This window comes from Bombina bombina, chromosome 5 (genome assembly GCF_027579735.1).
Source record: "Bombina bombina isolate aBomBom1 chromosome 5, aBomBom1.pri, whole genome shotgun sequence".
NCBI lineage: Eukaryota > Metazoa > Chordata > Amphibia > Anura > Bombinatoridae > Bombina > Bombina bombina.
Window position 1 is genome coordinate 160804002 of NC_069503.1, and position 24939 is coordinate 160828940.

General features: G+C 37.8%; 2 protein-coding genes across 3 annotated transcripts in view; both read left to right on the forward strand.

Annotated features, from left to right (window-relative positions):
• Nucleotides 1-24939, forward strand: part of LOC128660121 (gap junction gamma-1 protein) — a 315999-nt gene that overhangs the window by 146014 nt on the left and 145046 nt on the right. The gene's annotated exons all lie outside the window — the stretch shown is intronic.
• LOC128660120 (60 kDa heat shock protein, mitochondrial-like) lies at nucleotides 19724-21795 on the forward strand. The gene has a single exon (XM_053713761.1). The coding sequence runs from the start codon at nucleotides 19779-19781 to the stop codon at nucleotides 21513-21515; it is 1737 nt and encodes a 578-aa protein (XP_053569736.1). The 5' UTR covers nucleotides 19724-19778; the 3' UTR covers nucleotides 21516-21795.

Genomic DNA, 24939 nt, shown 5'->3' on the forward strand with positions numbered 1-24939 from the left:
ATTTCCCACGCTCAATAGCACTCTTCTGTAGCGCCCTCTGGTGGCAGCCAACATTTAAAAAAAAAAACATTTTTTTTAATAATAGTTGTGTTTGCCTCATTGTGCCCCCTGGCCCAATGGGCCCCTGACAGGAGCCATCCCTTTCACCCCCTGATGGAGGCCCAAAGCTGACAGTGGCTTTCAGACCATGGATTGTATCTGAGGTCTGATGAGCGCATATAGCTGACAGGGGATTTCAGACCATGTGTTGTATCTGGGGTCTGATGTGCACATATAGCTAACAGGGGCTTTCAGACTAGGACTATGGGTCGTATCTGAGGTCTGATGTGTACAAATAGCTGACAGAGGCTTTCAGACCATGAATCAGATCTGAGATCTGATGTGCACATATTGCTGCAACAAAGTGATTCCAGCCTCCAATGTGGCAAAAAAAGACCTTTATTTCTTTACATGGGGTCCAGAGAGAAAGAAATACAACGTTTCAGGCCTGTACTAGGCCCTTAGTCATGTATACTTCAAGTATTGGAGTCTAAAATCACTTTGTTGCAGTTTGGATAAGTGGACTTGGCAAGTCTGACATTCCGTGCCCATCAACAAAGGACAGGTGTGCTGTTTTCCAAATTGTTTGAAGTGCACATATAGCTGACAGGGGCTTTCAGTGCATGGGTCATATCTGAGGTCAGGGGATTTCGGACCATGGGTTAGATATAAGGTCTGATGGGCACATATAGCTAAAAGGGGCTTTCAGACTAGGGCTATGAGTCATATCTGATGTCTGACGTGCAAATATAGCTGACAGGGGCTTTCAGACTAGGACTATGGGTCATATATGAGGTGGGCATATGGCTGGCAGGGGCTGTGATGCCATCTATTGTCTGATCAGGACTCACCTATTGCTTTTGTCTGGTCACCTGCTGGCTGTTCAGTAGTTGCATACACAAGAGCTGGGAACCCTAGAGAAACACAAAAACAGAACCAAATCTGAATATCAATTTGATATTTTGAAATGTGGCGAATAAAATGCCCTGGGAAAATTATATGAATAAAAATCTTGGTTTATCCTACACTGTAGACTGGGTGTTTTTGTTCCCTGTAACTATTTACTGCCCTTCACACATAGTACTGTGTTTTATCAGATGGAATCTCAAATTCTCCCTTTAGGCCAAATACAATCTATTTATAAAACTGATTTTTGCAGGGGGCAACGAGTGCTGGAGACTAAGAAGGAAAATACAAGCACATTCAGATTTCTCTCAGGACAAAACATGTTGTATCACTCATGAAACATGCCAAGCAGTCACACGCATCATGCCCCTCAGTCAGTACTAACATTTAACACTATTTTTATATCATTGTTTTGTTAAATTGCAAAATGAATTAGACATAAAGGATGCATTTTCCGGAAAATATATTAAAACAAAGTTTATCATTTATATTTAATTATTCACAGCCTTGAAATTGTATTTATGTGGCGTAATTAAAGTAAATTAACTAGTGAAGCACACATTTTTTAGTAATGGAGGAAGAATCCTGTAGAATTCAGAACTAAAACAGAACTATAGACCCCACTTGATTCAAACAGAATTCTCATGGCTGTGTCGCCAAAAGGCGTTTTACTATACATCACAATGGTTGGCGATGCTGGCAAAATATTCCAAGCAGAATTGGCACTGATATTGGCAATGTAAAGTAAAGGATCCCTTTACTTTAGGATTCCTTTAGCAAACAACCTAATAACTATTATTCTCTCTTTAAACTTTGTTGTACTCTCAGTTACAACTAGTTTGTCTAGTTGTTGTCAGTTGCCCTATTGAATAATCCACTCCAGGTCTCGCTGTTGTTATATACAAACTCAAATTCTAGTAATTAGAATACTATTATTACAAATTAATATAGGCTAAACCTGGTACCATTCTTGTAACTCTACTCCCTTTTACTCCCCCCCCCTCTTTTCCTCTAAACAATTTGTATTTTGGGAGAATATACTCAGATTTCTTTACTGAGTTTAGCCCTCTTCTTCTGGGGGGATCAATTATTTGTTTAATAATGAATATTCAAAATGATATGGCGAATCGCCACCAAAAGAGACTGCAAGAATTAAATTCTATTTTTAATGTCTCAACTAAGGACAATATAGTAATAAATGAGGAGGAACTAAATAATGTATTATGCAAATTACATCAAACATTACATAAACAATCTAAAAGGTGGTGGAACTGGCACTTCTTTGAGAAGTATGCAGAGAAAAACATTATACCAAGAGGTTTGAGAATGAAGGTATTTCCTGCATTCAATCTCAATAATGAAGTTCTGGTCAAAGAATGGGAAACAGCACTATCAGAATGCTCTCTTAAATTAATACAAATATTAATCAAACATGATAAACTAGAGTTATCCAAACTTGATACTGAGATAAAAGAATATAATGCTCAGTTGTCCCAATTTGATGATAAAATTGACTATAAAACACAATATGATAAATATCAGAAAGAACTGGATAAACTAGAGCTTGAAATAATAGCCACTAAAAAACAGAAACTTCAAAGAGATATAGAAGATTTTTCAAGTCAAAGAGTTTATCGTTGGCGTAATAACACTAACACTGCATTCAGACAGAGAACTAACAGGTACATAGTGCAGCAACCTGAAAGTAGTGCTGAGAGCGAAAGTGACAATTCTGATGGAGATTCAGACCATGTGACTAGAGATGAACCTAATGACATAACACCTAGTACATCAAGTATCAGACCTAGAAGTTATAGTTCTGCACAATCTATAACCTCCTCCACCTCCTCCTCTACCTCTTTTTTGTCCACCACACCACACAACACAACTCAACCGGTCACACAGACCAATCAGACTCCCACACAGAACAGAGGCAACAAAAGAAAGTTTTCAGGCCCAGTGAGACAATCAACAAGAAGAAGGGAACTGAGTCCCTTCAGCAAGATAAGGATGAACAAATGAGAGTTATTAATTTATCAGATCATGTACTAAGCACAACACATAAATCAGTACTATCTAAAGGGCTATCGTTTTGCCCTGTCAACTCGCTTAATAAATTTGAACTGATTAAGGATATACACTTATTCTCTAGAAAGATGCTACTTAAGAAAATATATGCCTACAATCCAAATATCCTCAATGCAGATGATTTAGTTACAGCTGATTTATTATGTGAATTATCAGAAAGCAGTACTGACATGGATAATGAGAATTTGACACCGACACCACAAGTCTGGAAGTCAAATGTTAAACCTAAGTCTACATATACTCCATCCTTATCTTTATCACCTGAAATACAAGTGTTTTGTAAAATGGTTTGCCAGAAAATTGAACAGATACCTATATATAATGTTAATAACAATTTGAGCAGTCTTGAAATGCAAGCTTTGAGGGAGATTGAATCATGGCAAGATATCCTGATTAAACCATCAGACAAGGGTGGGAATGTGGTCTTATGGCCACAACAGATGTATATAGATGAAGCCACAAAACAACTATCTAATAATTCCTGCTATAAACAACTAATATTCAATCCCCAAAGCTCTTACCTCATACAGTATAACCGAATAATTAAGGATGCATGGGAGAACAATATACTCTCCAATTCTGAGAAGAAGTTTTTGACAAAAGAGAACCCTAAGATTGCCACCCTGTATTTTCTACCGAAAGTGCACAAAAACCCTGTAATACCTCCTGGCAGACCTATCATGTCTGGAAATGATAATTTAACTGAAAATGCCAGCAAATTTATAGACCTTAGACTAAGGGAATATCTAACCACATTACCATCATATGTCCGTGACACCATGGAAGTATTACAAATGGTAAAAGATATTGAACTAACAGACAATATGTGGTTAGTTACAGCAGATGTGGAGTCACTTTATACTAACATCAGGCACAGTGATGGCATAGAAGCCATCAAATACTTCCTAGCGTCTAACAGTCTAGAAAATGAAGCACACAATGCCTTCATAGTTCAGTTGTTACATTTCATTCTAACACATAACTTCTTCACATTTAATGATAGGTACTATCTCCAAACACAGGGTACCGCAATGGGCACTGCATGTGCACCTACGTATGCAAATTTGTTTCTTGGTTTTTGGGAACGCTTTCGTGTATTCTCTGATCATTTACAAACATATACAGAATGTATACCACTGTGGGTACGGTATATAGACGATGTGCTGTTCATCTGGGAGGGTACTTTTGATGATTTACAACTATTCATGCAAAAACTCAATGAAAATGATTTAAATATAAAACTGACATATTCTGCTAGTCAGCAGGAGATATGTTTCTTAGACTTGAAAATATTCAAAAATAGCGAAGGCCTTATAAATACTACAATCTACAGAAAGGAGACAGCAACCAATACTCTCTTACACCATTCGAGTGCCCACTCACCCAATACTCTTAGAGCGATCCCATATGGTGAGTTTTTGAGACTCCGCCGTAATTGCACAAATAAAGAGATTTATATGGCAGAGAGTGTTGCACTGTCACAAAGGCTAATATCGCGAGGATATAGTAAAAAGTCTGTAAAAAGAGCAAAATACAAAGCGCTCAAAGTTTGCAGGGATGAATTACTAGTACCCAAGGATAAAACAAAAACCGAATCTCATCCTAGATTAATAACTACATATAATCCCCAGATGAGACATGTGACAAAAATCATAAATGATCATTGGCAAATTCTACAAAATGATGAAACCTTAAAACCCCTCATTGGAGAGAGAGTATCCTTAGGATACAAAAGACCCAATAACCTAAGAGATAAATTGGTATCGAGTCATTTTGTAAGATCTGCAAAAAAACAACATAGGGACCCAGGCATGTATCCTTGTGGCACCTGTTCAGCGTGCCAATATGTGTGGAAAGTCAAATCTCTAACTGATAAAACTGGCAGAGTACATAAGATACCCTGTCATTTCTCATGCACTACCATTGGAGTGGTTTATGCACTACACTGTTCGTGCCAAATGTTTTATGTTGGCATGACTACCAGAGAGGTAAAAACAAGAATTTTGGAACACTGCTATAATATTAAAACAGCTGAACGGGATCTGAAAAAGGGCAAAAAAATAACCTCAGTTGCCAAACATTTTTTATTATATCATAAGAGCTCTTCCAAAGATTTGAAATTCACAGTAATCCAAAAAGCATCTCTCGGTATCCGAGGAGGCGATATAGAAAAAATATTGCTGAAAATGGAATGCAAGTGGATTTACTTACTAAATACTGTCAAACCGAATGGAATGAATGACTACAACAATTACTTTGTTTATCTGTGAACCATTCTCTGCAAGACATCAGGAATTACAGTCAATATAATAAGGCATGATCAAGTAATAAAATTAATTAAAAAATATCATAAATCAATATATAACACCATGTGTAATAATAAATACAAGTTACAATACCTCGATGCAAATAAGGAATTGAACGAACATGCTTTTTTGCACCATTTCACTATTTAGTATTAAATTATATTTATAAAGCACTTTACACCTGGGTAAAAGTTACAGTTATCTCACAAGGAGACTCTAATAAGATGCTCCTAATAAAAGTGATAACCACCACGTAAGGATACTCGAAACAGATATTCCTTATAAAATTAATATATTAATTATATACCATTTTTTCACTATTATAATGGGTTTCTATTAACCCCATCATATATGAAAGTAACGCAATTATGTTACTTTATAAATAAATCACACTTACCACAAGACTTTTGCACTAGTAATAGATTTTTGGGTCTATTGTTGTTTATTTCCCTTTTTATTCCTCGTATTTTTTTATTTTTTGCACTTATCACAAAGAGACAGAATCTCTCCACTATACACAAAAATTCTCCTTTGTACACATTAGTATCAAGTTCCAAATACTGCCACTGCTAAGATAAATATAAATATTCACTTATATCTCTTATCTTTATTTATCTAGGTATATTATCTGTCCTCATAATATAAGGATAATATATTGAATTCCTGTAAATTAATAAAATTTCTTACTCATATCATACCCCTTCCTCTATTAGCTAATCTAGTAAATAGGATTTGCAGTCATGATTTTTGGTTCAACAGATATTTTTGTAACAACATAGGTATTCTTACACGCAGTTGTAGCTAAGACCTTTTGCAAAAAAGCAAATATTATGTTGACAGTATGTGCATTAACACTAACCTCTAAGATAGGAGGAATAAACTTTACAATGCAATATAAAAAATCATGCAGTACAAACACCCAATGTAAACTAAATATACTGATATCTGTCTTAAGAGCACATTTGAGACCCTTATAATAAATAACAATATAACAGTGATTATCTACTGTGAATGAATATAAGATAAAGTAACAACAAACATCGTAAACCTCTGAATAACCAGTTTGTATATTATAGTAAGCTTTAATTGTGGATCATTAGAGCCGTTTAGGTGTAATAAGGGTAGGAAATGTCTGCATGTCTTATATCACATTTTGCATTAATATACCCTGTTATTAATCCGTTTCAGAGCGGGTAAAAAACAATAGTCTCGAAAATTACTTATTGTAGATGTGTAAAGAGATTTACAGATGAATTTATAATTCGTGAATCTCGATATTTACAAATAGTGCTGAGACACTTGATCGTCCAATCACATTAGCTCTAACTTTCACGCCCCGTATAGGAATGACAACTCTGCTGTGGATCGCTATGACTAAGCGATGACCAGAATCTCGAGTTCCTTATACGTAAGATGCTGATGCTTTGATGGATAGGATATTCAGCTAATCATAGGGAGACAACTCCCATTCGTTTAACCAATCCGGTATGAGTGGTGGGCATTGCAATTAAATAAAAGACGCCGAGTAGCAGCGGCCCGCACCCCCTCTGAGGAAGCGTTCGTGAAACGCGCGTCAGGGGTCCGGCAGGGGCAGCTTAGTCTCTCCTGTTGTTTTGTTTTTAATGTGCTTACTCTTGTGGAAAATAGATTAAGAAGTGGTTTAATTTATGTCCTCCAATCCTTTATTATCATATATTAATATTAATACAGCCCTCGGATTGTAAGGGCTTAGTTAATTCTAATTCAAAAACGGATTGGGGATTTTGAATAGTGGACTGATATATCTAATAGCTATTACGCAAACCACAGAGTTCAAGTGGTTTTAATTCACAGCCTTTGCTACTGAATGAGTGTGAGTTCCTTAGTTAATTTAATAAACTTTAATGTATGAATGATTGGGAACGATTTAATTATTTTGAACACTTTTTGATATTAGTAGAGTTAGTCTGATAATACTTAGTGGAATTATTCTCTCTTTAAACTTTGTTGTACTCTCAGTTACAACTAGTTTGTCTAGTTGTTGTCAGTTGCCCTATTGAATAATCCACTCCAGGTCTCGCTGTTGTTATATACAAACTCAAATTCTAGTAATTAGAATACTATTATTACAAATTAATATAGGCTAAACCTGGTACCATTCTTGTAACTCTACTCCCTTTTACTCCCCCCCCTCTTTTCCTCTAAACAACCTAATAACTATATTAACCCCTAAACCACCGCCCATCACAATAAACTTTCCAACCCTTTAAACCCCTAAACTGCCAATAGCCCTCTGCAAATGCTCCCTACACTACTTAATACCTATACTGCCAATACCCACTAACCTATTAACCCCTATTTATGAGAGTGTAGCTAAGGCATGACGTAGGTGTAGGCGGTATTAGGGAGTTAGCTAGGTATTGCAGGGGAGTATAACTAGAGTATGACATAGGTGTAGATGTTCTGTGGGAGTTAGTCAGGCATTCTAGGGGGTGTAACCTGTTCTTTGATCTGGATAAAGCACCAGCAATGGGATATATTTCAATCTCTGCAGTACAGGTTGTGAGTATGGAGTAAGCCATGTTTGTCTCGCCACCTTTACAGTGGCGAGACTTTACAGTGTGAGGCAGGTAGTGTAGGTGTAGTGTAGAGTTAGGTCACACAGGCATTATTTGAAGTGTTCTGATATAGAAACTGTTTTTGGTTTCAGTGAGGGCACTGTCTGCGTTCTGTTTGAACAAATACGGTCCCCTTCCACCGCAGAAAGTGACTCCAAGTGACAAGCTAACATATCGCTCCCCATTATATCCCATGGGACACAAATCACCACTTACCAGCACTTCGGGTGTCCACCCCCATTTTTAGAAAATATCAACGGATTGCGAAGCCAACGAGGCCAGAAAGGCAGAAAGGCAGTATCTCTGCAGTCTGTTGATGCTTTGAATATCGGTCCCTTTGTGAGATGTAAGAGCTCTCAACCGTCCCACATTTTTCAGGTCTGTCATAGTTATGGCATCCCTCCTGCTACTTCCTCTTCAGGGCTAATGTTCTGGTTTCCTGTTACTCTGCTCCTTCAGTCCATAAAGCACCTTTGGCTACCGCCCACAAGACCTGGAAATGCCTCTGGAAATGTCGAGGCATTTGTGGTTGTCAAATTCAAACTCACAAAATACTCAATAATATATATACCCTGTTCATCGTGACACCAGTATTACAATTTCCAGAAGTTTTTCTGGCCAGTCTGAGAAAGCTGCGGCCTAATACCATCAGTTTATCATCCCCTCCCCCCACCCCGTGTTAATTCACTGACTAGGTAAAGACTGGGTCAACACTTTGAGCAATGGATGCTTCAAAATTTTGACAAGCTCGGCTACACTACAAGAACACCATGATATAAGATAACCGGAATTAGTGGTATAGCTACACAGCATGAGGAACCCAGATCAGCTGCGCGGCACCTTTCCCCTAAGTCTACAGGCGATACTGGGACCAGACAGGTCACAGAAATCATAGGAGCAGAGGTTGATCCTATCCATCAGAGAACCTGAGGGAGCTCAGGGCAAAGCCGGATCTCACACCTCTGACCTAGCAAGTTACCTCGAGTCCAGTAAGAAAACGGAGAAACAGGCAATCATAGTATTTATCATGGATCCAGCGATTCCCTGTCTGGGGAGTGGTTCTAAGGCCTTGAATCACACAACGGATTATTCCATAGTGCCTCCTCAAGCTGTCTCCTGGGAAGGTGCGGCCGGCCCCCAGGAGCACAATTGCACTATTGACATAGATCAGATTGGCACAATGGTAACCCTTTCAATACAGAGGGGACAAAGTGAATTTACAGAGACAGAGTCCATCACAGCACTTGGACCACAGATCCCTCTACTCGTAGTCATTGACCGATCAAGCCTACATGACTTCTGGCTCCCTTGTGGACTCTACAGCTTTTCTCTGAACCACTTACTCGACATATACTATCCACTCAGTAAAGGTGTGGGTTAACTATATATAACTATAAGTTATATATATATATATATATATATATATATATATATAACTATAAGTCTGTCTCAATCCTCTCTAATGCTAATGCTTTACTCCTTGTAATGACATTTCCCACGCTCAGTAGCAATCTTCTGTAGCGCCCTCTGGTGGCAGCCAACATTAAAATTTTTTTTTTTTTTTTTTAGTAATAGTTGTGCTTGCCTCATTGGGACCCCTGGCCCAGTGGGCCCCTGACAGGAGTCACCCCTTTCACCCCCTGATGGCGGCCCGAAGCTGACAGGGGCTTTCAGACCATGGATTGTATCTGAGGTCTGATGTGCACATATAGCTGACAGGGGCTTTCAGACCATGAATCAGTTCTGAGGTTTGATGTGCACATATAGCTGACAGGGGCTTTCAGACCATGAATCAGATCTGAAATCTGATGTGCACACATAGCTGATAGGGACTTTAGGACCATAGGTTCAATCTGAGGTCTGATGTGTGCATATAGCTGACAGGGGATTTCAGACCATGTGTTGTATCTGAGGTCCGATGTGCACATATAGCTGACAGGGGCTTTTAGACCATGAATCAGTTCTGAGGTTTGATGTGCACATATAGCTGACAGGGGCTTTCAGACCATGAATCAGATCTGAAGTCTGATGTGCACACATAGCTGATAGGGACTTTCGGACCATAGGTTCAATCTGAGGTCTGATGTGTGCATATAGCTGACATGGGGTTTCAGACCATGGGTCGTATCTGAGGTCTGATGTGTTCATATAGCTAGCAGTGCTTTTGGACCATGGGTTAGATCTGAGGTTTGATGTGTGCATATCGCTGGCAGGGCTTTCAGACCATGAATCAGATCTGAGGTCTGGTGTGGGTATATAGCTGACATAGGGTTTCAGACCATGGGTCATATCTGAGGTCTGATGTGGGCATATAGCTTGCAGGGCTTTCCGACCATGGGTCATATCTGAGGTCTGATGTGGGCATATAGCTGACAGGGGGTTTCAGATCATGGGTTAAATTGGAAGTCTGATGTCCACATATAGCTGACAGGGGCTTTCTGACAATGGATCATATCTGAGGTCTGATTTGCACATATAGCTGACAGGGGTTTTGAACCATGGATTAGATCTGTGGCCATATGGCTGACAGAGGCTTTCAGAGCATAGGTTTACTTGTGTCTGAGGTCTGATGTGCACATATAGCTGACAGGGGCTTTCAGACTAGGACTATGGGTCGTTTCTGAGGTCTGATGTGTACAAATAGCTGACAGAGGCTTTCAGACCATGAATCAGAGTGCTGGAGACTAAGAAGGAAAATACATTCAGATTTCTCTCAGGACAAAACATGTTGTATCATTCATGAAACATGCCAAGCAGTCACACGCATCATGCCCCTCAGTCAGTACTAACATTTAACACTATTTTTATATAATTGTTTTGTTAAATCGCAAAATGAATTAGACATAAAGGATGCATTTTCCGGAAAATATATTAAAACAAAGTTTATCATTTATATTTAATTATTCACAGCCTTGAAATTGTATTTATGTGGCGTAATTAAAGTAAATTAACTAGTGAAGCACACATTTTTTAGTAATGGAGGAAGAATCCTGTAGAATTCAGAACTAAAACAGAACTATAGACCCCACTTGATTCAAACAGAATTCTCATGGCTGTGTCGCCAAAAGGCGTTTTACTATACATCACAATGGTTGGCGATGCTGGCAAAATATTCCAAGCAGAATTGGCACTGACATTGGCGATGTAAAGTAAAGGATCCCTTTACTTTAGGATTCCTTTAGCAAACAACCTAATAACTATATTAACCCCTAAACCACCGCCCATCGCAATAAACTTTCCAACCCTTTAAACCCCTAAACTGCCAATAGCCCTCCGCAAACGCTCCCTACACTACTTAATCCCTATACTGCCAATATCCACTAACCTATTAACCCCTATTTATGAAAGTGTAGCTAAGGCATGAGGTAGGTGTGGGCGGTATTAGGGAGTTAGCTAGGCATTTCAGGGGAGTATAACTAGAGTATGACATAGGTGTAGATATTGTTTGGGAGTTAGTCAGGCATTCCAGGGGGTGTAACCTGTTCTTTGATCTGGATAAAGCACCAGCAATGGGATATATTCCAATCTCTGCAGTACAGGTTGTGAGTATGGAGTAAGCCATTTTTGTCTCGCCACCTTTACAGTGGCGAGACTTTACAGTGTGAGGCAGGTAGTATAGGTGTAGTGTAAAGTTAGGTCACACAGGCATTATTTGAAGTGTTCTGATATAGAAACCGTTTTTGGTTTCAGTGAGGGCACTGTCTGTTTTTTGTTGGAACAAATACGGTCCCCTTCCACCGCAGAAAGTGACTCCAAGTGACAAGCTAACATATCGCTCCCCATTATATCCCATGGGACACAAACCACCACTTACCAGCACTTCGGGTGTCCACCCCCATTTTTAGAAAATATCAACGGATTGCGAAGCCAACAAGGCCAGAAAGGCAGAAAGGCAGTTTCTCTGCAGTCTGTTGATGCTTTGAATATTGGTCCCTTTGTGAGATGTAAGAGCTCTCAACCGTCCCACATTTTTCAGGTTTGTCATAGTTATGGCATCCCTCCTGCTACTTCCTCTTCAGGGCAAATGTTCTTGTTTCCTGTTACTCTGCTTCTTCAGTCCATAAAGCATCTTTGGCTACCGCCCACAAGCCCTGTAAATGCCTCTGGAAATGTCGAGGCATTTGTGGTTGTCAAATTCAAACTCACAAAACACTCAATAATATATGTACCCTGTTCATCGTGACACCAGTATTACAATTTCCAGAAGTTTTTCAAAAGGATTTTTTTACTTCAAATTCAGTAACTTGTGCCTGTTGATTAAAGCATTTTTAGGAGCGTGTCCAAGCCGCAGTCATAATGAGATGCAAACTAGGGAAGCTCCTAAAATAGCTTATTAATCTGCTGATTATCTCTTCCATAATAAACCATTTTCCTACATAATCTAGGATATTAATCTGGAAGAAGTCAAGGAGCTGACTAAAACTAATACCACCTTGTTCCAACAAGCAGAAAACTTATTCTGGCCAGTCTGTGAAAGCTGCGGCCTAATACCATCAGCTCACCATCCCCCCCCCCCCCCCCCCTCCGTGTTAGTTCACTGACTGGATAAAGACTGGGTCAACACTTTGAGCAACAGATGCTTCAAAATTTTTACAAGCTCAGCTACACTACAAGAACACCATGGAGTGAGGGAGTTTAACACACATTTAAGATAACCAGATTTAGTGGTATAGCTACACAGCATGAGGAACCCAGATCAGCTGCGCAGCACCTTTCCCCTAAGTCTACAGGCAATACTGGGACCGTACAGAAATCAGAGGAGCAGAGGTTGATCCTATCCATCAGAGAACCTGAGGAAGCTCAGGGCAAAGCCGGATCTCACACCTCTGACCTAGCTAATAGTTAACTCAAGTCCAGTAAGAAAACGGAGAAACAGGCAATCACAGTATTTATCATGGATCCAGCGATTCCCTGTCTGGGGAGTGGTTCTAAGGCCTTGAATCACAAAAGGATTATTCCATAGTGCCTCCTCAAGCTGTCTCCCGGGAAGGTGCGGCCGGCCCCCAGGAGCACAATTGCGCTATTGACATAGATCAGATTGGCACAATGGTAACCCTTTCAATACAGAGGGGACAAAGTGACTTTACAGAGACAGAGTCCGTCACAGCACTTGGACCACAGATCCCTCTACTCGTAGTCATTGACCGATCAATCCTACATGACTTCTGGCTCCCTCATGGACTCTACAGCTTTTCTCTGAACCATTTACTCGACATATACTATCCACTCAGGAAAGGTGTGGGTTAACTATATGGACACATATCCCTCCTTAAGGTTAATAGATAATTCTCAGTTTGAGTATAAGCTCCAAACTTTTACTCTAATGTTTATATATTGCTATATGTTTTGGTTCCCTTCCTCCCTACATTAATTTACTTTGGATTACTGCCTGGGAAATATGATCTTTTATAAGCTTTATATATCGAACCACTACTGTAAGAAAATCACCCAGCAGAGAATAGGCAGTACATGTAATAATTGTGATGAACTGCTACCATCCCATATTCTCTTAATGGGCTCCTAGCTAACTACCCTAATTATATATTACAGTCACCAGATAGATAACTTACACCACAAGTCAAATATTGGATTATAGTCCGCTACAAATAACATTACACACTTGGAGGTAGCCCACTAACATATCAATGCAGACTCCAATTCCCAACCTATTATTAAAGTTCCAAACTCTACCTTTCAGCACCTTTATTAATGTGAACGTACACTATACAGCTATATTCCACTCTACGCACTTTTTACAGGAATACATCATGCTGGGGCTGAAATAGTTTTTATCTAAATATAATGGTATGCGTATTTACTGGACTATTAATGTTATCTGTTATCTTCTCAAAGTGTGATTATTTTTCCCTTTACCTGCTAAGAGATAGTAGAGATCCTACAATGCTACATAGTCACCAGTTCCAGGTTTATCATTTATTTGCTCTATTACTAGCTTTGGCAGTATCTAAATCATTATTACTATTTCTGTTAGATAGTAGACTTGTGCATGGCCGAAAAATTTGGTTCGGTTCGGATCAATTCGGATGTTTTCGAATTTCGGTTTGGATCGATTCGAATTCGGAAAAATATGAATTAATTTGTTTCCGATTCATTTCGGATTCATTCGGATTAAAATAAATTCTGCTTGATTCGGTTCGATTCGGAAATTCAGAATTTCGGTATGTGTTAGGTGGGATGTGCTGTGTATTAGACTAGTATTATGTACTGTATATTAGGTGTAACCCATAGCAGAGTGATATAACCTAATATACTGTACAATACTAGTGTAATCCATGGCCATCCGAATGTAACAAATAAATCCAAACTAATTCGGATTTATACGGTAGATTCGGTACTACCGTAATTCGGAAATTTGAATTGATACGAATCTCCGAATTTAACAAATTTGTCCGAATTTCGATTCGGAACGAATCGAAATGCACATGTCTATTAAATACAACTACAAATTATAAGTGTTAAACTTACTAGTCCACTTAACTTTTCAATATTAAGTTCCAGATGCTAATGTATTTTCTTAACCAGTGGTCCAAGAGTGAACGTATGTATCAATGAGACCCTCCCCTATATCATATTACTTTGCTTGGGTACAAGAGTGACCTGGTTTTGCTTGGGAGGTGTTACAACTCTAGTCCAACTACTATGCTCATACTAAAAAAAATATTTTTAGTGTAAATACAATTATTACTAACGCTGTTACTTTAACTACTCTCTATGTTAATATACACGAAAAAGTTTTAAGCATGCCTGTATAGAAACTGTATAGAAACTACTCATGCATGTACTCTTTTATACATTAGCCGGATTGTAATGTATCTTTACTACTACAATTTTTGTTAGTGGACATCAAGTGTTTATTGTATTTGACAAAAATCTAAAAAAAAAAAAAAAATTATTATTATATAAAAAAAAGCATTTTTAGTGGTTGAGTGTGGTATTTTTTTTTTTTTTATTTTAAATTTTTATTGAGAACATAAAGAAATACATACAAATAAACATTGCGGGTATCTGTGACATTTTACAGCGGTATATGAACTCTGTTACATACCCTCAAAAATAATAAAGTTCTCCTTTTTTTTCCCCAACTAATAACAGAATTGGTCACTCTTGGACCAGAGATATAAACTCGGTGTACATGCCTGGGGTGTTATAGAAAAATAAACATAACAAGAAAAACAAAAAATGCATTGTTCTAAATACATGTAGATTAACAGACTTAACGATGACAATGCAAGAGCTGCAGCTAGACACCTACACAATATGTTCCACAATTCTACATGCCACTGACTGTCTAGTGAAAATGTATTTAATAGGTGTTAGAGGATGGATATTTGATAGCTATAGTCCCCATACCGCTAAGCTGTAAGGTTGACTGGAGTACAAGAAATGAGCCCTGGAGCCGGGACTTCTAATAATTAGGTCGCCTTTTCAGGAGATAGACTATATCGCATGGGGCGCTTTATAGGTTCTATTGTCTTAAATAGCACTTAATTTAATGCGAGGATTTATCCCGACAGAAATATTTACTAAATACTTCCAGGTGTAGGGCTGAGTCCCAAGTATATCAGGCCTGTCCTTTTCACAGCAGCTCCGGCCGCAAGCCACCAGATCCAAAAACAGGACTGTATGAATCCTAAATGATACGTCAAGTAAACCCTGCTAATATAGAATTATAAAGAATGAGGCACTTCGACCTGTATGTGTGAGGAGCGCCTAAGTATATTAATAGAAAGGCATCAGGTGTGTGTATCTCCACTTACCCAATCATTATGTTCATCTATGTGCTAATGTGCTGTTTAGCCCAGGACATATAAACTATAAACTGTAAACATTCCAAGAATAAAATATATTACATTTTAAAGTAACAACATTAATCAGTCCATATTAGCAGTTTAAATTTTAGGTCAGAATATAGCTAGGCAACTAATGCTTTAGGTCAAAAAGGTAAATCTGCACTCTGTGCTATGCAATTGAATCCATTACTACTTGTCTTGCATATGGATTTGAAGATACCTAAGTGGGCTATATTTTATAAACATCTAGGGAACAGTGACTATAATCTATTACAATTTAATGCTAAAACATTATATTCACCAACAAAGTTATAACTGTAAGATTGGGATAACGGCAGCGGCTTCCAAGCCCAATATTAAATTCAGTTGCCGTTTGTAATCTACAGCATGAATCCTAAGGTCTTTTATCCCCATGCCTTTGTTTGCCAGAAAAGATGAGCTAAGGAGGTCTGGCGATCTTGTAAAGTATCTTTGATGTACGGTTTCCAAAGCAGAGGGAGTCCCGCCAAGTATATTGTTTTCAGTTTACGATAGTATCTGGTGAGTTAAAATATCGTTCCATAGGGCACCGGTGGTAGACTACAGAAACCGTAGCTATCAGGCAAATCAGCAGATCCACACAGCATGTACTCTTCAGCCCCGGTGTCCAAGGGGTCCCCCCCGTAACCCCCCAGGGCCGCGGCTCGTGAGCAGTGTTTTGTCGCTCGCTGAGGTTTGCTCTCTCTGTCAAGCAATGCCGGCATAGTTGGTGTTGTAGATCCTATATCCTTGGAGGCTATGGCTTGCGTGATTTTCAGTATCTTTGGGGCCTCCAAGCTGTACTGTAAGTCCCCGGATAAAGTAGCGATACTTTCTCTATTGTCTTCTTGCTGCAGGATCTCATCTAAAGGTATAAGAGTCACAGAGGTACACCTACTTAGCAGCAGATCCTGTGGAGCTTTTTCTATGAGGCGCAAGCAGAGCGCCTCAAATCTGCGCCAGTGTTCATTATTGAAAATGTCTTGGAAATCAGTTTCCTCCTTGTCGGCCATTTTAGACACTATACGTCGTGGCGTTTCTATTTATGTTTGGTGACGATGGGTAGCTGTAGGTTCTTTCTTGTCCTTGATATCTCTCTGGGTTTAAAGATAGTGGCTTGTAGGTCCCTGTAGGTATATTTGTGTGTCCAGCTGCAGCTGAGAACCTCGGAGTTCCGAGGGGGGTAGCGTCGCCTGGAAGGTGCCACCGCACCAGGCCTTTGTTGTCTGATTCCTTACTACGGCTTCACAAATACAGCTTGCACAAGTTAATTAGAGCACCACAATATAGTGGGTTAATAGTTGGATCTGATTTGAAGATTTTGCTGTGAAATTACTCTTGAAATCGGCGGATTTTAAAGAGATTCCGCTGGAGCTCAGGAAAGTGTGACCGGTTCCGATCACTGTTCAGACACGCCCCCGAGTGTGGTATTTTTGACAGTTTGCTTAGCTTTTTGTTGATGTTAGAGTTTTTTGTGTTTGCTCAGTTCATGTTAATAAACAGTTTTTTAAAAGATAAAGTTGAAATTATGTTTCCATTTTTAATCTACACAAATTAAATAAAACCATAGAGATTACAAGTAAAGCATTATTTAGCGCTCTCGCTCGAGCATAAACACCGCCAGAAGTAATCTTTATGCATGGGGTTAGCGTGCCTATTATAATCTGAAAGTAAAAGTTTTGCACGCAAACGAAACTTTGAAAATCACAACCACACTAACATATATTTCACATTCCAATGTTTTTTTATTTTAAATATATATATATATTCCTAAAGATATATAGGTATAGATATCTTTTTTACATTAAAATGATCAAATATATCTAGAAATATATATTTAATAAAAATTTTTTACAAGAACATAGGAATGTAAAATATGTGTAACGCACTTCAGATTTCGCACTTTAGGTCTATTGCAGTGTCAGGTTAGCGCACATTCATAATTCTTAAAGCATGTTATTGAAACATTAAATATGAAATAAATACAAAAATATTAATAATTATTAATAATTCTTATAGATACTGTAAGATTTACATTTATACTATATGCATTTTTTAGAATATTTTAGTACATCTATAATAATTATTTACATTTAATTAATATTTCTCAATATTTTATATTTAATAAATACATAATGCACCTTAAGATAACTCATGTTGGGTTAGCGCACATAAAGAATTAGGGCTAGAATACAAGTGGAGCACGATAATGTACGCTGGTATTACAAGTAAATCTCAATGTGAAAGCGAGCTTGTGTTTGCATTGTGAGGAAGCATTGCACTCATGAGAGCGCAGTTCCATAGGCTCCTATGGGAGCCTTGTTCTGATGCCGTTAGAGATGTCATCAGAATCTAGCGCAGCGAAGGGGGTAAGAAGCGCAGCGATAGGCAGCATTTTTAAATATATATATGTATGTGATAATATGTATATATACACATAGTAACACATAAATATATATGTATTGATCATATACATATATATTTACATTGCTGTCTATGAGAACACACAGTTCCCATAGACCACAATGTAAAGGCACTTTTCACTCCCACCAACTTTAAAGCCCCAAAACTGCCTAGTTCAGTTTTTTTTTTTTAATAAAAAAAATGCTACATTTTTTATAATAAAAAAACTATAATGCCCTCTATTTTGAGGGCATTTTGGGCACTTTTAGAAAATTAACTAGAGATCTGATCTCTGGTTAATTTTTGGAGCTCTAATTGCTACCGCAAGCTTGCGGTAACTATAATTAGCCACTTTGCCCTTTTGTGGGAGCGCAATAATTTAGCGATGATGACAGGAGTACACTATTTCTTCATGTATATGTCTTTAAAATAAAAGTGACATTTTCCTGTTTGTGGAGAACATTGGAATGTGAAATATTTACAGTATATATATATATATATTAGCCCTTTGCAGTCAATTATATGGTCATATACCATATACTTTTGAACCATAATAAAAATGTTTTATTAATATTCATGTTAAAGGGACAGTCTACACCAGAATTTTTATTGTTTTAAAATATAGATAATCCCTTTATTACCCATTCCCCAGTTTTGCATAACCAACACAGTTATAATAATATACTTTTAACCTCTGTGATTATCTTGTATCTAAGCCTCTGCAAACTGCCCCTTTATTTCAGTTCTTTTGACAGACTTGCAGTTTAGCCAACCAGTGCCTGCTCCCAGATAACTTCATGTGCACGAGCACAGTGTTATCTATATGAAATACGTGAACTAACACCCTCTAGTGATGAAAAACTGTTTAAATGCATTCTGAAAAGAGGTGGCCTTCAAGGTCTAAGAAATTAGCATATGAACCTCCTATGTTAAGCTTTTAACTAAGAATACCAAGAGAACAAAGCAAAATTGGTGATAAAAGTAAATTGGAAAATTGTTTAAAATTACATGCTCTATCTGAATCATGAAAGTTTATTTTGGCCTAGACTGTCCCTTTAAGAATTTTTATCAGATAGTGTTTATATTAGTGTAAAAGTTTATTTTAATATAATTATGTTGTGTTTAGTGCAACTTTTATTTCTCAAAATGTCATCTCACCAGTCAGTGCACTGTGAGCAGTTAGTCTTTAGCTACTCTTTTTATTGTCGTCTGCATAGTGAAAAATAGCAACTAATCAGCAGCATCAGTGCTGAGTTCACACTTTGCTCTACTGTGATCTCATAGTATTTTACCATGATCTCATGAGATTTTATAATAAACATCCTTAAACTGAGGAGGGAAAGAAGGTGACTGTGTCTAAACATGCCAGATGCACACTCCCCTGCAAGTCCTGGGACTAGTATCCTGATTGGATTTTGAAAGTTAATTTACAGTGGGATTTGGCTACTGAGGAAATGTTGATGTCAAATATCTTCCTTTTTTACATGAAGCAAATTAGATAATAGAAGTAAATTGAAAAGTTGTTTAAAATTGCATGCCCTTGGTCAGTCGCTCTTAGGCACGTGTGTGTTAACATCTAGTGGATCAGTTCCTGCAGACCATTACTGGAAATGTTTCGGTTACCAACAGTTCTTCGCCAGGTGAGACCTGTATCTAGAGCTTTAGCGCCTCATCTGACCCGGGCCTATGCTAAAGATGTTAAATTTGGGGCTGAGGCAAGAGCTCTTATGCTTCAAGGAGTTGATCTTCTGGCAGATGCAGTAGCTGTAACAATGGGACCCAAGGGAAGAAATGTAGTTATTGAACAAAGTTGGGGGAGTCCTAAAGTAACCAAAGATGGTGTAACTGTTGCAAAAGCAATTGACCTTAAAGACAAATACAAAAATATTGGCGCCAGGCTAGTTCAAGATGTAGCCAACAATACAAATGAAGAAGCTGGAGATGGTACTACCACAGCGACTGTTCTTGCACGATCTATTGCTAAAGAGGGTTTTGACAAAATCAGTAAAGGTGCAAACCCAATAGAAATTAGAAGAGGTGTTATGCTGGCTGTAGATACAGTTATTGCTGAATTAAAGAAGCAGTCAAAACCTGTTACCACACCAGAAGAGATTGCTCAGGTAGCTACAATATCTGCAAATGGAGATCAGGAAATTGGCAAAATTATTTCTGATGCCATGAAAAAAGTTGGTCGTAAAGGTGTTATTACAGTTAAGGATGGTAAAACTCTTAACGATGAGTTGGAGATTATTGAAGGCATGAAATTTGACAGAGGCTACATATCTCCATATTTTATCAATACTGCTAAAGGCCAGAAATGTGAATTCCAGGATGCTTATCTTTTACTTAGTGAAAAAAAGATTTCAAGTGTTCAGTCAATTGTACCCGCTCTAGAAATTGCCAACGCTCACCGTAAACCCTTGGTTATAATAGCTGAAGATGTTGATGGGGAAGCTTTAAGCACATTGGTTTTAAATCGCTTAAAAGTTGGCCTTCAGGTGGTTGCAGTTAAGGCTCCAGGTTTTGGTGACAATAGGAAGAACCAACTCAAGGACATGGTCATTGCCTCTGGAGGAGCTGTGTTTGGAGAGGATGGACTCAGCTTAAATATTGAAGACATTCAGCCTCATGATTTTGGGAAAGTTGGAGAAGTTATTGTAACAAAGGACGATACCATGCTGTTGAAAGGAAAAGGCGACAAAGCAAATATTGAAAAACGCATACAAGAAATTCACGAGCAGTTGGAAAGTACAAACAGTGAATATGAAAAAGAGAAATTAAATGAGAGGCTAGCCAAGCTTTCTGATGGTGTAGCAGTAATAAAGGTTGGTGGGACCAGTGATGTTGAAGTAAATGAAAAAAAAGACAGAGTAACTGATGCGTTAAATGCAACTCGTGCTGCAGTAGAAGAAGGAATAGTTTTAGGAGGGGGTTGTGCCTTGCTTCGCTGTATCCCATCACTAGATGCTCTGACTCCATCCAATGAAGACCAGAAAGTTGGCATTGAAATCATAAGGAGGACCTTAAAAATACCTGCAATGACCATTGCCAAAAATGCTGGGGTTGAAGGATCGTTGATTGTTGAGAAAATTCTACAGAGTCCTGTTGAGATTGGATATGATGCTATGCATGATGAATTTGTAAATATGGTAGAGAAAGGAATCATTGACCCCACAAAGGTTGTAAGGACGGCGTTGATGGATGCTGCTGGTGTTGCTTCACTTTTAACGACTGCAGAAGCTGTTGTGACAGAAATTCCAAAGGAGGAGAAGGATGCTGGCATGGGAGGCATGGGTGGAATGGGAGGCATGGGTGGAATGGGAGGCATGGGAGGAGGAATGTTCTAAATTAGGACATCTGAACTGTTATACTGCCGTATTCTCATCATGCTTATGAGCGCTAACGTTTTCTGTAGAGGAGACCTGACGAAGTCCAAGTGCTCTGTGACACATGGCTGCAAAAGTTATTGGAAGACTTGTTGAGATTATGTAATTGTTTACCGCTGTCATCGTCCATGCCTTTACATAATTTATTTTGTATTTTTGGAGAACCTTTGTACATTCCTTTTAATTGGGTGCCTATACCAACATTCAGCACTTGATTAAATTAGAATTAATTTTTACTAAAGCTTCATTAGTTTTATTGATGCTTCTCTTGAAATGCCATCAAAAATGTGTCAAGTCCTATTTCTGCATATGTATTAGTGGGCTGTTCTAAGCTATTTGGAGATGTAAATAAAATGGGGTTTGGGGGGGGGGGGGGGAATCTACAGTGGGATATTGAAAATTATGAAGTGAAAAAAATAAAATACAGGATACTAAGTTAAGTAGAAACTTTAACATTTATGCAGATCTATTAGGTCAAAATAAAAACTTTGAAAGAGAAAAATTGCATGCCCTTTCTAAATCATGTAAGAAAAAATGTGGGTTTCATGTCCCTTTAATGTTAAAATACCCCTGGGTGTTACAACTTTAATCCAGACATTGGTTTAACATGTGACATGAATTATAATAACTATTATTTGTGCTATATTACAAGAAATAAAAAAATATAAGACCATAATAGTTGTTACTTTAAAGGGACATGAAACCTAATATTTTTCTTTTGTGATTCAAAAAAAGCATAGATTTTTAAACAACAAATTTACTTCTATTATTAATTTTGCTTCAATCTACTAGAATCCTTTGTTGAAGGAACAACAATGCACTGCTGGAAGTTAGCTGTTAAGCCAATAACAAGAGGCATATATATGCATCAACCAATAGGCAGATAGCACTCAGTTCCTGAGCCTACCTAGGTATGATTTTCAAAGAAGAACACAAAGAGAGCTAAGCAGATTAGATAATAGAAATACATTGGAAAGTTGTTTAAATTGTATTCTCTATCTGAATTATGAAGGAACATTTTTGTGTTTCATGTCGTTTTAAGTTGGGTCCTCACACCAAGGGCCTGATGATCTGAAGCTCTCTACTTAGATCATATAATCTTAGATGTCTCAACAGTACGACGAGGTCCCTCAAAAGAATCTTAGAAGATCTCATTTTACTTTGAGAGATTTTTATATTTGTAGGAGATATTACAATATAAGGTCTGTAATATAAGGTTTGTGCGATTTCTTATCATGGTGGCAAATTTGTGAACATTTCTATTTATTTCTGAAATACTCTAAAACCATTGTTTTCATGTGTGCTGCAAGCGCGCCAGTTGAATTGGAACCGGGTCTAGATCCAGTACTATTTTCAGGGAGGTGCCACTTCTGGGTCAGAGTTTGACTGGATCCACTTGTGAGTATATTAGTGGCTTATAGGCAAGATCCCTCTGCAGCCAGTACATTGAGTTGGCCACTCACAAATGATTTTGCCTCTGAATTGCACAGTGGGTGTGTCCCGTGTGTAGCCAGAAGGAACATAGCAAGGGTGTAGTGAGAGCTTATTGCACGTGGTAGCATGGGCAGCTGTCTGCAGCACGTACAGCAAAAGGTTAGCTGATGTTTTGGTTCTCAATGTTATGCAAAATATGTGACACACCTCTCCACCAAGACTGTAAAGATAATAAAAGTGATCCGTATAATGCTAAAAAGCACGTTGATATGCCTTCAAATTGTTTGAGACTGAATGTGCTTTGTTTCCATTTAAAATCATGGGAAATACAATAAATGTGTAAAATAAGCCAAAATATGAACACGTGAAAATAAATATCACAAAGTATATAACCAATATATGTGACAAATCTTAAAGGGACACTGAACCCAAATTTTTGGTGAACAACCTGGGTTGTTCTTGCTGATTGGTGGATAATTTCACCCACCAATAAACAAGTGCTGTCCATGGTCTGAACCAAAAACACAGCTTATATGCCTTCTTTTTCAAATAAAGATAGCAAGAGAATGAATAAAAATTGATAATAGGAGTAAATTAGAAAATTGCTTAAAATTGCATGCTCTATCTGAATCACAAAAGAAAAAATGTGGGTTCAGTGTCCCTTTAATGTCAACTCTTATTGGAACACTAGGAAGGATTTGTGTCATGATGGAGTGCCCCTGAATCTGGATATATATCCAGTATTAATCCAGTTTATGAGATTTCCTTTTCTTTAGATCTGATGCTTACTGATATTTGTCAAATACTGTATGTTTTGGTTCTATAGATTTGCCACATTTTCACATAGATTCATATAATAGTGAATAACATTAAAAAGTCCAATAACAGACAAAATAGTTGTGTTTATGTTTTTTTTATATATTTTAGGACAGATTATTGGCTGTTTTTTTGTTTGTTTGTTTTTTGCTGGAACAATATAACATAACTGAGTCATTCTTAGATGGAGCAAATCCCAGTAACTCAGAGGTCTCTCAGAGAGTTAAATGTGCAGTGCTTGTACAGGAAATTAGTATGTGCCTGTAGTCTAGTAATTTACATTATTATGAGCAAATATTTATAGTTCTCAAGAGTGTCTATACAAGATATATTAGCCAAAATACATGATAAAAGTTCTCTAAATCAGCCAAAGCACAGCAAATAATCTCAAGCAATGTACAGTAGACCAATCAAATTATTCCAAGCAATCACACTGCAGTAATCAGAACATCTCAATGAATCAGTGCCAATTAAATTATACCAGTAAGTGTACACTAGTCTAATCAAAGCACCCAATGCACACTGCACTAGGTATACCCAACCCATGAATGCACACGGCAGTACTCAGTCTTATCTAATCAATTCATACTGCACCTTCCCTATCAAGGCACACAACAGGAATTTATCAAACCTCATGCACATTGTACCAACCAAACATCCCAATCAATGCACATAATTGCATTTTATCCAAGTCAATGTATACAGCAACAATTCAAGCAAATTAGATTTACTAAGTCCGTAAGGATGACTTCAAAGCAAGTCTTAACACATTAACTTATTTGTTTTGTAGCTAACAAGAATAGTATTGATTAAAATGTAACTTTTAATTACAACATACTAAAAATATATTTGGCGATAATGATACTGTTATTAACATCCAAACATTCACACTTCATTAAAAACAAATTGATCTGACACTATTAGACAAATAATGTGTATTATATAGCCGGCAAGTTGATAATCAAGACTACAAGTTCCACAACAATATATCCCCTAAAGTCAAGCTAAGATCCTACAATCCGGGAGCAACAATTACGTTTATCTCACTGAATGTAGTGATTCTAAAGAGACATGCCACTATTCATAGGGAAATCAGAGGGCGAGCAAACAGATTCAAATATGAAGATACTGCTCC